This window comes from Podarcis bocagei (genome assembly GCF_964188305.1).
Source record: "Podarcis bocagei genome assembly, chromosome: 1".
In the NCBI taxonomy this organism is placed as follows: domain Eukaryota; kingdom Metazoa; phylum Chordata; class Lepidosauria; order Squamata; family Lacertidae; genus Podarcis; species Podarcis bocagei.
In genome coordinates this window covers 137,713,863-137,728,213 of record NC_138125.1, presented here as the reverse complement: position 1 = coordinate 137,728,213, position 14,351 = coordinate 137,713,863, and the positions used below count along the sequence as shown (strand labels likewise).

The window sequence follows — 14,351 nt, the reverse complement described above, 5'->3', positions numbered from 1 at the left end:
AAAGCAATGACTTGGATTGCATTTATACTGGGGAGTATCACTTGTACTACTTGTGTGCATGGACAGTAAATGCAGAAAAGAGGGAGTAGATGATGGTAATGGGAAAAACAAAATACTGTCCTGTAGTAATTGATGCAGAGGTAAGCTTGAATGCATTAATCCTGTGTTCAGTACCTCTGGACCTATCAGGCAGGTAAGGGCAGAGAGTGGGATCGTAAGAGAGAAAGACACCTGCTAGCGTACTAGAAATAGCTCAAAAATAACCTGCTTTTGAAATAAAGCCAAAGTGATGAGCCAGCCATCTTGGCTAAGAAATGAAGACCAAAACACCTTTATCATGAAGAGTAGGTAGATGGGGCTTTCAGGCTTAGAAGTGAGGAGGGTTATTTTTAATTTTTATTGTGTACCCTAAAACACTGCATGTTGATGTAGCAGTCACAGGGGGGAAAGTCACTTCCCTTTAAAAATGTTAAAGGCACCTAACCCAGCACAAAAACTTCTATTTATTTCTAATAATTTTGTCAAGAAATAAAAATGTTACAGGAATTAATTGCTTTTTCCCTTTAAGTATCACACAAATGTTAAAGATGCCCTGTACAGCAACAAAAACCCACCTATTAATATGAAATTTGACGGGTTTCATTCTGTCTGAATGGGTACTATGCTCCAAATTTCATCCAATTCTATCAGAAATGTTGTAAGTTTATAAATATTTATTAATTTTCCAATTATAGTCCAGGAGGAAGTAATCAGGAGCTTCAGAAAATGAGGTGACATTTCACCTCAGATGCAAACCACATAATGTCAAATCATGCTGAGGCAACCTGTCATCTCAGCAACCTGTTATCTGAGCAAACAAAAGTGAGTTCGAAGGTGAATATCTTTATTTTATTATTTATGCACAGCCCTATTAGCTAGTATAATTGGTAGGTAGTTCCCCTCTAATATCATGCAGAAGATCCACTTTAAGAGCGAAAAGGCAGGAGTCAGAAATCTCTCTACTTTCATGGCACACAAAACACACTAGACTCCATGAAATTTCATTAACTAACTCAAATTGAAGACTGCTTAACTAAAAGTCTTTTATATAGATCTTTTTAAGCTTTGCTTCCATGTATTTACTACACATGAAAAAAGATATAGCCCCTGAGGTTATGTGCCCTGCTGCCTCCATTGCTCATATAACACATACACATTCAGTGACAAGTTAGCTGTAGGTGCTCCATACTGGCAATCTAATTTATTCTGGGGAGCTACTTCCTTTTACATAAGCACACCAAGCCCAATCAACTACTCTGAAGTGAGGCCTGAGCCCTCAAAATCCAGTTTAGATTACCAGACTTTGAGAAGTATAGCTTAGGTTTTACACACACACATCTCATCTCCAGTGTGTCAAATCTCCCATTGTCATGTGTAGTTTGGCCCTTGGGCTGAGCTGATTTCACAGCAGAACTTACCGTATTTTTTGCACCATAACACTCACTTTTTTCCTCCCAGAAAGTAAGGGGAAATGTCTGTGCGTGTTATGGAGGGAATGCCTACGGGTGGCGGGGGGGATCTGCTGCAGTCGTGAGCAGAGGATCCATGGTTCCCCTTCCTTCCCTCCTCCGTGGCTCGCTTTGAAACAGCAAAGCAGAAGAAGAGCCGCTGAGTGGGGAGGAGAGAGGGACAGAGAGCCTGCTTCTTTAAAGAAGCAAAGCGGAAGAGGAGAGGAGCCTTCTCCCCTTATACCCCTCTCCTGCATGATTAGCAGCATCCTTCTCCACACACCCCACGCGTGTTCCTGCTCCCCTTAAACCCCTCTTCTGCGTCATTAGCAGCATCCTTCTCCACCCACCCCACGCATGTTCCTTCTCCTCTTATACCCTCTTCTGCATTATTAGCAGCATCCTTCTCCACACACCCCACGCGTGCTCCTTGTCCCTTGAGTGCTTTTCCTTCCCTCCCCACTTAAACATGGTTACAAAGCACGGATCCACATGGATCCTCAGGATTTTTGCGTCACCCCAAATTCACCATCAGATCACATAGCATGTCCATGGCTACATCTTGCACCAAAAAAATCATGCACCCACTGTTGCCTGGGGCCGCAGTGGTGCAAAAACGTGGCTACAAAGCATGGATCCACATGGATCCTCAGGATTTTTGCATTGGGCTACTCCAAACTCACTGTCAGATCACATGTCTGTGGCCACAGCATGAACCACAAAAATCATACATCCACTGTTTCATTTAGAATATTTTTTTCCTTGTTTTCCTCCTCTAAAAACTACGTGCATGTTATGGTCGGGTGCGTGTTATAGAATGAAAAATACGGTAGGTTAGTTTAAGCTAACCTCTGAGCATGTCCATAGTTAACAGCTTTTTGTCTGTGCAACACTCCAGTTTCTTAGCACAGAGGCAGACCAACAGATGAAACTATGGCTTATCAACTCTGATCATAGCTGTCAACCTTCCCCTTTTTTGCGGGAAATTCCCTTATTTCAGCGCCGTTTTCCGCTGCTATCCCGGATTGTTAGAAATCCCGTAGACTGTCTCCGGGACAGGTGAGGCTGCTGATCCCTTATTTTCAAATCTGAAAGTTGACAGCTATGACTCTGATATTTCACCCGACCAAAGTAAGCACAAAACATGGTTTAAACCCGCATTCAAAATCACAGTTTCTGCTACTGATGATCAAAAGCTATGTTTTAATTATTATTTATTAAATTTGTATACCGTCCTTTATCGGAAGATCACAGGGCGATTCAGAACATAGAAATACAAAATGAGAGCATAAAATACATAAGAAAAACAAACCAATACCTCCCATCCCACACTTAAAAGGGCCTAGAATGTTAAGCAGCCAAAGGCCTGGTTAAGGAGTAGCGTTTTTGCCTAAAGATTCCACAAATCTCATTGAGGGGGCACACAAAAATGGGCCTCAAATGAGGATTTCAGGGTCTGGGTTGGTTCATATGGGGAGACGTGGTCCTTGAGGAATTGCAGTCCTGAGCCGTTTAAGGCTTTATAGGCCAAAAGCTGCGCTTTGAATTATGCCTGGAAACTAATTGGCAGCCAGTGCAGCCGGACCAGGACTGGTGTCATATGCTCAAGCCATCTTGCCCTGGTGAGCAACCTAGCTGCCAAATTCTGAAGTTTCTGAACCGTCTTCAGAGGCAGCCCTACGTATAACATGTAATAATCTAATGAAGAAGACACTGACTAGAGTACAGATGACAGGAGTTAGGCTGTCTCTGTCCAGATGGGGCACAGCTGGGCTACCAGCTGAAGCTGATGGAAGGCACCCCATCTATAGCAGGCAGCCTCCTATCCATCTGGTTTAGGGAATCACCCACTAACAGTGCCTCAATCTTATCCAGACTGAGCTTCAGGTTGTTGGCTCTCATCCAGCCCCCCTTCCTTTACAGACTTATCACAAAACCACAGTTTATAATCACATTTTGATCTGGTCTCTGAACTGTCATGTCTCTTATCAGCAGCTTTCCCTAGCTGTTACAAAACCTGTTTTTACTACTTTGCACTTCAGATTAGCCTATCACTTCCTTTCCTGGTCCTTCCTAGTCAGGGCCTTTTGTTAGTTCATCAATGAGCTGTAGCATTGCACCATTGCTTATGGTGCTTCATTTTCAGGGCAAACAGGAGGGCTTTCATGGCCATGAACTTTCATCAGATCATGTTGGACTAATGATTAATGCAGACGGGTAGAATATCTGGCTTATAGACTAAAGCAAGATTCGTTTTTTATTCCTGCGCTAAACAAGTACACAATACAGAAATACACAAGGGTTTCCTCTTATTGACAGACTTTTTCTGGATGAAGAGATGGCTTATCTTTTTCACCGGCCTATCCACTTGACTGCATGGCTTCTGATTGCTATCGTTAACTTTACTGAAGCTGGGAAGCTGCTGGTGATCCCTCAAGATGGAAGCCACTGGCTCAGTATGAATGCTGTTGTCAAGAAGCTCAGTGAAAAGGGTCATGAGGTAACAGTGGTGGCACCAGAAATCAATTTGCTCTTAAAGGAATCGAAGCATTATAAACAGAAAACCTACCCAGTGCCATACAAAAAGGCAGATCTTGATGCTGGATTTCGAAAGTTTGCTTCCAACCTTTTCCGTAAGGTTTCTTTTCCTTACACAATTCTTCAAGAATATCAGAACAACATGTATATAATAAATATGTTTTTCTACAACTGTGACAGCCTTCTGAGGAACAAAGAAATCATCAAGTACCTGGAAGAGACTCAGTTTGATGCGCTTTTCACAGATCCAGCTTTGCCATGTGGAGTCATCCTCGCTGAACACCTTTCCATCCCTTCCGTGTACTTCTTTCGTGGATTCCCATGCAGTTTAGAGCATGCGATTTGTAAATCTCCAAACCCTACTTCCTATATCCCAAGATGCTATACCAGGTACACAGACCAAATGACTTTCATCCAACGTGTGATTAATCTGTTTGTCAATTCTGTAGAAACATCACTTTTTAAAACTCTGTATAATAAGTATGAAGATATAGCTTCAGAATTTCTACAAAGAGATGTTCACTTACCAACACTTTACAGAAATAGCTCTATCTGGCTTTTACGGTACGACTTTGTATTTGAGTATCCCAGACCTGTGATGCCAGGTATGGTCTTCATCGGAGGGATAAATTGTGAAGAAGGCAAAATCCTGCCACAGGTGCGTCCATTACTTTTTATTCACAAATTCTTTAAGGATAAAAATTGCATTTAAGTAAGAAGTGCTTGTGCATGTAATAGTACACGTAAAGGATATGAATAATGAATTGCACATTGTGAACGTCAATCATGAGGGTTACATTTGCGTTATTTCCATAATGAATGGAACATCATCCAGATAACATTGCAAATGAAATCAAACCGTTTAGAATACACCAAGTGATAGAATTTAAGACATGGCTCCAAAACTAATGTTGTAGTCTTATGCACACCTACTCAAGAGCAAGTTACATTTAATTCAGTGAAACTTACTTCCAGGTAAACACACATAGGATGCTAGGGGTATATTATAAAAGAATGTTCTGATTACACTTTGTGAACTAGGTAAAAGTCTGGTTTATAGTTGCATGCATGACTGGCTGCATAGAAACTATATCAGAGTTGCTAGGGTCTTCTGCGTAATTGCTGGGAGAGGTCAATGGGACTTATTCTGAATAGACATATTGTGCTGTTGGAGTATGTTTTGTTGGATGTGTTGCAGCCGGTTGGACTTGAGCATGTGGACCCAGATGTATGAGTAGATTCAGCCCTGAGTCTGCATACCCAGGTTTCTGTGGTGGTCAGAAATTTGCACAATCTTTGCCCATTCCTGTAGTCTGATCTGGCCACAATGACACATCTTAGTTACATCCTGTTTGGATTACTGCGGGGTTGCCTTTGAAATGGAGTCAGAAACTTCAACTGGCCCTAAGAGGTGCAGACAAACTGTTGACGGGCTGGTAGTAAGGAGCATATGACCCTTGTTACAGCTGCTCCACTGGCTACCAGTCTGTTTCTGGCAATGGTAAACATCTGGAATTCCTAATAAACTGCAAGTCTAATGTCCATTAGATATGTCTACAGAGTTCCCATGAAGAAGATACAAATTATGTCCTGTTTTATTAGCCGTGACCCCCGCTAATTGATTTACAAACCTCGATTAGCGGTTTATTGCTGCCCGGCACGCTTCCACTCCAGCTCTTCTTCACGCCATTAGCAAAGCTTCGCGCAGCGTTGTAAAACTGTCACCTGCTGGATTCAGCTCCCGACAAACACACAGAGTCCCGTTTGTCTCTATACAGCATTTATTTCCAACATTTCTCAGGTATTTCCAGGGCTATTAGCAGCCATACCAAGACCACGTCTTTCCCCACAAAGTTCAAAGTGGGACTGGCAAACTTTGCCCAAGCTCCGCCCGAGCTTCTAAAAATGACGTCAGAATGGTGTAGCATCATGGGAAAAGCTTAACTCGTTAAGTTCCAGCTTCCACACACCCCCTTGCTGCACCTTCTGACAAGACCCTTTTGAGTTCAACACCTTCCCCTTTGCCTTGTGCTCTTTCCCAGCATCTTTCCCAGGCACCTGTTGAACCCCTTCAACACTCCCAGAATCACACTGTGCGAACCAGGCCCATGCGCTTGTCGCCTGGTACCTGTCCGGCGGAATTCCCTTCGTTGAGCGACTGGACCTTCTGGGCACAAACTCAGATGTTACCTCTGACTCACTGCCACCAGGACCTGTGTCCTCACCCTCACGGGATTCCCCCTCTGACTTAAAACGTTTTCGGACCTTCTCCATTACACTTACCGGAGAACTGGGCTCGCTTTTGGGTGTTCTCTTAACCTGTGGAGAAACTACAGATACCTTCTCCTGTTCCTGACTTTGGTCAGTTCCCTGATCGTCATCATCAGACTCAGTTCCTTCTTCCTCCTCAGAATCTTCCTGTTCTGAATCAGAAAGACACTCTGAGAGAACATCACGCTTGGCAGCAGGTTTTGACTTTTCATCCTGCTCATAGAACTCAGCGTGTTTGCTGATCAGTAACTTACTCTGATCACCTGATGGAAATGCAAATCTCCACGCATTCGCTGTTGGCTCATACCCACAGAAGATCATTTTCCGGAACTTGGATCCATCTGGCCCCTGCAACGCAGCAGGTACTGACACAGATGCATGCGATCCAAACCTGCGCAAAAAATGAATCTGGGGTTTCCTGCCATGCAACAGCCCAAACGGTGTGTCCCCTACCATGGAATTGTAGGTGCGGTTCCAGGTGAAGCTCACATACTTGATTGCCTCCAACCAAAACCTTGGAGGTAACCCAGAATCTTTCAGCAACACCTGTGCAGTTTTAACCAGAGCCTGACTCATCTGCTCTGCCTTCCCCCCCTGATTGGGTGCAGTCACTGTGTGACGTATTCCTTTCTTGCGAAAGTACTTCTGCAAAGCAGAACCTGTAAATTCAGCTCCCCTGTCACTTGTGACAGCTTGCACTTTGGTGGAAAACTTTTGTTCCACCTCCTCAATCCAACGTTTGATCAGCTGTGCTGCATCATCCTTGGATTTAAGACCATGTGTCCAGGAATTCTGGGTAAAATTATCCTGCATTGAGAGCAGATATCTTGACCCTCCCAGACTTGGTTCCTTCACAGGATCCCACAAATCTATGTGAATTTGTTCAAAAGGCCTAGTGGTTATCCTCTCAATCTTTGGATAACTGCATCCTTTTATCTTTGCCAGCTTGCAAGTTTCACAACTTACATCATGTCCACATTCTGAAATCTTACACCCTTTAGAAACTTCCGGCAGCACCTGTAGTTCTTCTACTGAACTATGAGCCGTTCTAGCATGCCAAATATGTGCACATTGCACATGAGCGGGAATCTCAGTACACAGGGCTTGTGCTTTCTCAACCTTCCCCTCACCCTCCAGAGACGTTTTAAGAATGAAAAGATCATTCTGCCCCTTTTTAACCTTGGCAAGCATCCTCCCTCCTTTGGAGATTGTGCACACATCATCCTGAAAAGAAAACGTAAATCCCTTTTTCAGTAAATAAGGCACAGATAACAGACAGTGGTGCAACCCAGGAACGGTACAACACTCCAGCGTTTCCTGCAAAACACGAAAATGCAGATTTACAACGTTAGTCAGATTTCCTTTCTGTCCATTTGCAAACAGTACAGATTTCCCGGCAGGTATTGCCGTGCACTTCCACCTCTCTACAGCAGGTGTCTCTGGAATCAAATTGCGATTAGCAGCAGAGTCAATAACAAAGCGAAACTTGGAATTTTCCACACAGCCGTCTTCGAACAAAGCCATGCTCGCTGCTATCTGATACGTCTCGTGTTGTTTTCCACGTCCTCCTCTTGCGTTCCCAGGCTGGCCTTGTCTCCCAGACTGGTTCCCATGGAAACCCGACTGATTTCCATGATAGGTGTCCTTGAAGGCTTCCTGCCCAGCTGCTCTCGCTTTCTGTGGGCAGTCTCTTTTCAAATGACTGTGAGATCCACACACGTAACACCGACGAGCTGCAAAAGCCTGAACAAAGCTCTCATCTTGCTTCGCCCCCCCCTTTTTCCCGGTGGAGCTTGCTGCGCCAGACTTGCTCTCCCTGAGCCGTCTCTCCTGTTCGTCAGCCAAGCGTCCTGTGACGTAGGCCAAAGTCAGATCCTGCGGACTCATAGATTCCAAAGTTAGACATAAATTGTCATAACTTTTGTCCAGAGAGCTTAGCAAAATATAAACCTTCAGTTCATCAGTAAAGTTCACCTGCAACAGCCGCAGTTCATTAAACACAGAGAGCATCTCTGTAACATGTTGTCTTATGTCCCCACCTGGACGCAGCTTCATTTCAAACAACCGCCTGGTGGTATGGATTTTAGCACCAGCCGTGGTTCTGTGGTGCACTCTTTCAAGAGCAGCATAAGCTTCATGCGCAGTTTCCAAACCCTCCACATGGGGCAACTGTGAACCCTCCAAACTGAGCACTATAGCTCCCAGGGCTTTCTGATTTTTCCTCCGCGAAGCATGCGCATCTGCAATTACTGCTGCTGCAGCTCCGGCGGCTGGCTGAGGCAGTGGAGGCCCTAGGACCGCGTCCCACAGACCCTTGGCTACCAGCCAGGCCTTCAGCTTTCTGCTCCATTCTCCCCAATTTTGGCCGTTTAATTTTTCGAAGGGTACGGAGAATGATTCATGGCCGTCCGCCATCTCTTTCCGTTCTCCCAAGGGGCCCCAAGCTGTACTTACAAACGCACCAGCTCCTCCGGCTCCTCAGCTCCGTGGAGAAACGACACCTCAGCTGCTCTCAGCTCTTGGCAGTTCTCAGCAACTTGGCTCCACAGCAACGCAGGCACTTCTCTGCGTCTTGCCGCTGCCGCTTGCTTGTTTGCTTCTGCCTGCACTTCCTGCCGTTTCTGCTCGACACCGCAGATCAAAGCTCCCGACAGTTTTACAAGCGGTGATGACCCATAACCTGTCCTGTTTTATTAGCCGTGACCCCCGCTAATTGATTTACAAACCTCGATTAGCGGTTTATTGCTGCCCGGCACGCTTCCACTCCAGCTCTTCTTCACGCCATTAGCAAAGCTTCGCGCAGCGTTGTAAAACTGTCACCTGCTGGATTCAGCTCCCGACAAACACACAGAGTCCCGTTTGTCTCTATACAGCATTTATTTCCAACATTTCTCAGGTATTTCCAGGGCTATTAGCAGCCATACCAAGACCACGTCTTTCCCCACAAAGTTCAAAGTGGGACTGGCAAACTTTGCCCAAGCTCCGCCCGAGCTTCTAAAAATGACGTCAGAATGGTGTAGCATCATGGGAAAAGCTTAACTCGTTAAGTTCCAGCTTCCACAAATTATAATGACGTACAAATTCCATTGCAAACACACATTTTAAATGACCAATTTCCTTTGTTACGGACAGAGGATATAATACTTCTTGATCTATCCACTTTGCAGTTACCTCTGGCTCCCTTTCTCCAATTACAGTCAAAGTGCTCAAATATAAATGTCTTAATTAAATTAGGTAATGGGGCTTGAGGCTTTTGTAGGTGGAGCACACCTATCTTGATCTCTTGTGATAAGCATGGTAATGCTAAAGGTACCTAAAGCAGTGCCATAGCTAGAGGGGGCAGCAGGGTTAGACAGGTGTTTTGCCCCAGGTGAAGCCTCCAGAGGGGCACCACAGAGGCTCCCAGCCTGTGTGTGTGTGTGTGTACACAAATGCTTGGGTGGGTGGGGGTGCAAACTGGGTTTTTGGCCCCAGGGGAAATACAGCCTATCTAAACAGCAGTGACCTAATAAACATGAAATAAATAAATACGATTGACTTAAACATGCTAAAATGATTCCAGTTGTATGCCCTGTATTCCTTTGTGGTACTTATTCCTTTGATAAGGTATAGGTTGGATTCCTACTGTAGGTCAGGCGTTCAGCAGTTGGACTTGATGACTTGGTGGGCTTCGTTCTCATTCTACATGGATTTCCTATTCTACCTAGGCTGGAGTTGTGGGCACAAAAAAGAAAACCACATACTTCAGCATTTTTAACTGAAGAAGACAACCTTTACAGTGGTACCTCGGGTTAAGTACTTAATTCGTTCCGGAGGTCCGTACTTAAGCTGAATCTGTTCTTAACCTGAAGCACTACTTTAGCTAATGGGGCCTCCTGCTGCCGCCACACTGCTGCTGCACAATTTCTGTTCTCATCCTGAAGCAAAGTTCTTAACCTGAAGCACTATTTCTAGGTTAGCGGAGTGTGTAACCTGAAGCGTATGTAACCTGAAGTGTATGTAACCCGAGGTACCACTGTATTTCACATTCAGGTTAAAAACCAGTGTAATCCATGCTCTGACATCAAAAGATGACTGTTGCATTGTAAATGCTGTGAACCGCCCTGACTGAGAGCAGTATACAAATTTAATAAATTAAGAAATAATAGAGGATTGTTGGTATATCCTAAGCCAGTTTTGTTGAATTTATAAATAAATTAGGAGTTTATTATTCAGTTTGACCCTGATTGATTCAGCACTTCTGAAATAGCCCAATTTGAACTGACCCAATTCAGAAGTCCTGTTGTTCAGCTTGGGTCAGATTCTGATTCTTGATTTGGGAAAACTGAAGCATCACACTTTCCTCTTTACTATGGTCTTCTTCTTCTTTTTAAGGCTATAACTTTTTCCCCCAGAATTAGATGAAATCAAGTGGGGGGACGGGGGACGGACAAGAAACTGCTTTGAATGGCCAGTTCCTCTGGCAGCTGCTCCTTTGCAAAGGCTCCAAGGTCCTGATGGCAAAATTTCATTCTCACTTTTCTCCCACCCCTGCCCAGTACAGTGAAATGTACAGCCTTAAGGTTAAATTACCTGACAGTTAGAATTCCATAATGGTTTTTGATTTTTGTGCAAAGCAGCCATACATATGCAGCTACTTGGAGTTAAAACATGGCCATACTAACATGCCATTTTCCCAGTCAAAATGACCCACAACTTGCTTCTCACTCCATGGAGAAAAGAGAGATCTCCTGCTTGTGGGGTAGAGAGAGCAGCTTTCTGCTCCAGATTTGAAGCTTCCAAGTGCATAATGGAACTAAGTAATGAGGGTTTAGGGCAGCTGTCAGGGAGATAAACGTAAGGGAACAGCTACCAGGAAGTGAGTTAGCAGAAACAGACTGGGGATAGAGAAAGTTGGGGAGTTGAAAGCAAGTTTGTTTGAAGAAAGTTGGTTCATATTACTCCTGTTTGATCATTCACGTAACTGACATCATGTGGCATACCGCTTGTCAAATATCACTTGGTAAGCAAAGCAAGCTGATGCAAGCATATGTATGAGTAGTGCTGCCTGCAGTTTGACCCTCAGGGATTGATTTGGAACAGCAAGCAGATCACGCCACAAACACGTGAAGAAGAGCATCCTGTATTAAGGAGGTCACTTCCAGACAAGAAGCCAGCTATGTCTGGTACATTATTTTAGCACTTTTGGGCACCCATGCTTGTTTGTTTGTTTTTTAATAATATTTTATTAAGTTTTATCAATAGAAAAGTTTAAAATTTTTTAGAAAAATACATAAAACAAAAAAAAAAAGTTACAAAATACAAAGATACAGACATTAAACACAAAAAATAGAAAGAAAAAAAACACATATACAAAAAAACCAAAAATCCCTCTTTCTTAGTTTCTCATCTTTCATTAACTTATTTTCCTGACTTCCTCACGTCTCCCGTTTTTGTATCCCTTTTAGAAATTGGTTCAGCAAATTCATGCTGTCAGAGCTGCTTCAAGATCCTAGCTCACAGAGGATCACGCTAGCCAGCGGTCATTAAGTAAAAGTCTTTATTGAGTTACAGTTTCCATTCCCAAGCTGCTGCGTGCAACTCTACGTCTAATGGCTAGATCGGCGAAGCTCCGTCTGAGTCTCCGCCCCTTGTGCACCAACTTAATATCCTAGCCCTGCTCCACCTTTTCCGCCTGACTGTTCTCCTCTGGGTCCCTCTGCCCCCCGGGGTCTCTTCCTTCCGGGATTCTTCTGACGCCGACCCCCCGGAACTCCCTGTCTCCTTGCGCCGGGCTTTAGGACCTGGCTCCCTTTCCTGGCTGCCTACTGCGTCACTTTCCTGTGCATTTGAACTTGGCGCGCGCGCCCAACCTTCCACTTTCCGTCTGACCGTTTCTTCGCTCCCCGATGGAGGTGTGGCCACTCCTGACTCGTGCCCTCCCCCCTGTTGCGAGCTGCCAGCGCTTGATCTCTGGCGCTCTTCCTCTTCCCTGCTCTCTGGCTGTGACGCTGGCCCCGATTTCCAACTGCTCTCCTCGGAGTCCCCTCTGGCCCTATCTTCCTGGGGTGTCCCCCTAGGCTCCCCCCTTGCCCTGACCACTGGTGCTCCTTTCTGTGAATCTTCTGATTCACTGGAAAGACTCGGAGATCTCGGGTCGTCGTCATCACTCATCTTTTCTTCTGCCTCCTCCCCCTCGCTCTCTGTTTCCTCCCTTGCCCTTGCCTCTGCTCCTGAACCCCTGACATCCATCCCCCCCCTCGAAGCCCCCCGTTCCCCCCTCCCCTCCTTCCGGTGCGGGAACTGGGTGCTGCTGTGTCAGAGGGACGAACGTCGGATACAGTTCGCTTCCCGTGGCGGGCCTCCATCTGAAGTCTCCCGGTTCTGCCTCCCTGCTCTCGTCGACGACGGTCACCTCCGCTTCCATCTCTGTGCCGCCGTGCTCGAAACCAGGGTCGTCCCCGAAAACGTCCATGTCCGTCTCTCCCTCACTTCCTCCTGGCGGCGTTGCTCGTCCTGGACCTTCCAGCCACTTCTTGCGCCACTGCTCCTCTGGTCTATCGTCCCAATAATATGAGGGTTCTGAGGCAGATCCCGAGGGTGACCCCTCCGTGGAACGGGCGTCTCGTATCGGGTCCTCGTCCGAGTCGAACCCCCGGAACGTGCTGGCAGAAAGCGTTGGCGTGAAAAGCCAGTCGTCGAAAAAGTCTGCTGGCATTGGTCTATGTGGGAAAAGGGCATGAAACTCGTCTTTGAGCAGAGGTTCGTCCAAGGCGTAGCCCGGCACCCAGCTGTTCGCACTGGCCGGGGTGCCCTCCTTGGCGAGAAGGTATTCTACCCCTTCTTCCCCCCATCTGGAGTCCAAAATCTCCGTCACTTCGTTGATGCGTTCCTTCTGTGCCACTCCCGCGTGCCCGGTTCCTTCTCTGAGCAGACTCGGTGCCGTTCCGGGTTCCTGAAACCTGTGCGGTGCCTTGTAGGGAGTGAGCACCGATCTGTGGAACACCGGATGCATTCTGGAACCCTCCGGAAGCGCCAGCCTGAAAGCCACCGGGTTGACCTGCTCTTCGACTTGGTAGGGCCCCAGTTGCTTATGCCCCAGCTTCTTCTTGGCCAACGACCTGGCCGGCACTGCGTGGGCTGCTAACCAGACCCAGTCTCCCACATGGATCTCTTCGCCAACCCTTCTGTGTTTGTCCGCTTGCACCTTGTATGCATGTTTGGCCAGCTCCAGGTGTCGCCGCAGCTGATCGTGGACCTCCTGCAACTCCGACGCGAACGCATCTGCTGTCTGCGGCTCCCCCTCCCCCATCCTTTCCAGTCCCGGGAAGGTTCTGGGGTGCCTCCCGTTGTTAGCGAAGAACGGCGTGACCCCCGTGGACACGTGCTTCGTGTTGTTGTAGGCAAACTCGGCGAGCGGCAGGTAATCCACCCACGTCGCAGGCTGTTGATTCGCATAACATCTCAGGTACTGCTGCATGATGGCATTGACCCGCTCCGCCTGCCCATTGGTCTGCGGGTGTCTCGCCGACGCCAGGTTGATCTTGACGTTCAGGAAGCCCATCAGCTTCTGCCAGAAATTCGAGATGAACTGTCGCCCCCGGTCGGACAGAATAGACCGTGGCAGACCGTGAACCTTGAACACGTGGTCTATGAACAGTTTGGCGGTTTGCTCCGCCGTGGCCACCTTGGCACACGGAATGAAATGTGCCATCTTGGAGAACAAGTCCACCACCACCAGCACGGCCGTCTTGCCCCTCGAGCTGGGCAGATCCGTGACAAAGTCCAGGGCCACTCTCTCCCATGGTTCGACCGGAGTTTGCAGCGGTTCCAACAGTCCGGCCGGCGGTTTGTGCACCGGTTTGGCCCTCTGGCAGGTGTCACACCTCGCCACGTAGTCCGCGACCTCCCCTCTCATTCCGGGCCACCAGAAGTCCCTGGCGACTAATTCCACCGTCTTCTCCTTGCCAAAGTGCCCGGCAGTGGGCGCGTCGTGCAGCTGCTGCAGTACCTCGGCGCGAAGTTCGTCTCCCGGCACGTAGATGGCCCCTTTACGAATGAGCAATCCATCTCTCA

General features: G+C 46.8%; 1 protein-coding gene across 2 annotated transcripts; it reads left to right on the top strand.

Moving 5' to 3' along the window:
* Positions 1-2,653: 2,653 nt before the first annotated feature.
* LOC308581035 (UDP-glucuronosyltransferase 1A6-like) lies at positions 2,654-10,066 on the top strand. 2 transcript variants are annotated; one of them, XM_081183474.1, is made up of 2 exons: positions 2,654-4,683; positions 9,909-10,066. In XM_081183474.1, the coding sequence occupies exons 1-2, from the start codon at positions 3,826-3,828 to the stop codon at positions 9,924-9,926; spliced, it is 876 nt and encodes a 291-aa protein (XP_081039600.1). In that variant the 5' UTR covers positions 2,654-3,825; the 3' UTR covers positions 9,927-10,066. The 2 variants fall into 2 exon arrangements, with proteins under 2 accessions (XP_081039600.1, XP_081039601.1); XM_081183475.1 differs by having other exon boundaries at positions 2,659-4,683; positions 9,903-10,066.
* The last annotated feature ends 4,285 nt before the right edge of the window (positions 10,067-14,351 follow it).

Excerpts from the sequence above, each read along its gene's own strand:
- LOC308581035 (XM_081183474.1), top strand. The coding sequence starts at position 3,826 with ATGGCTTATCTTTTTCACCGGCCTATCCACTTGACTGCATGGCTTCTG.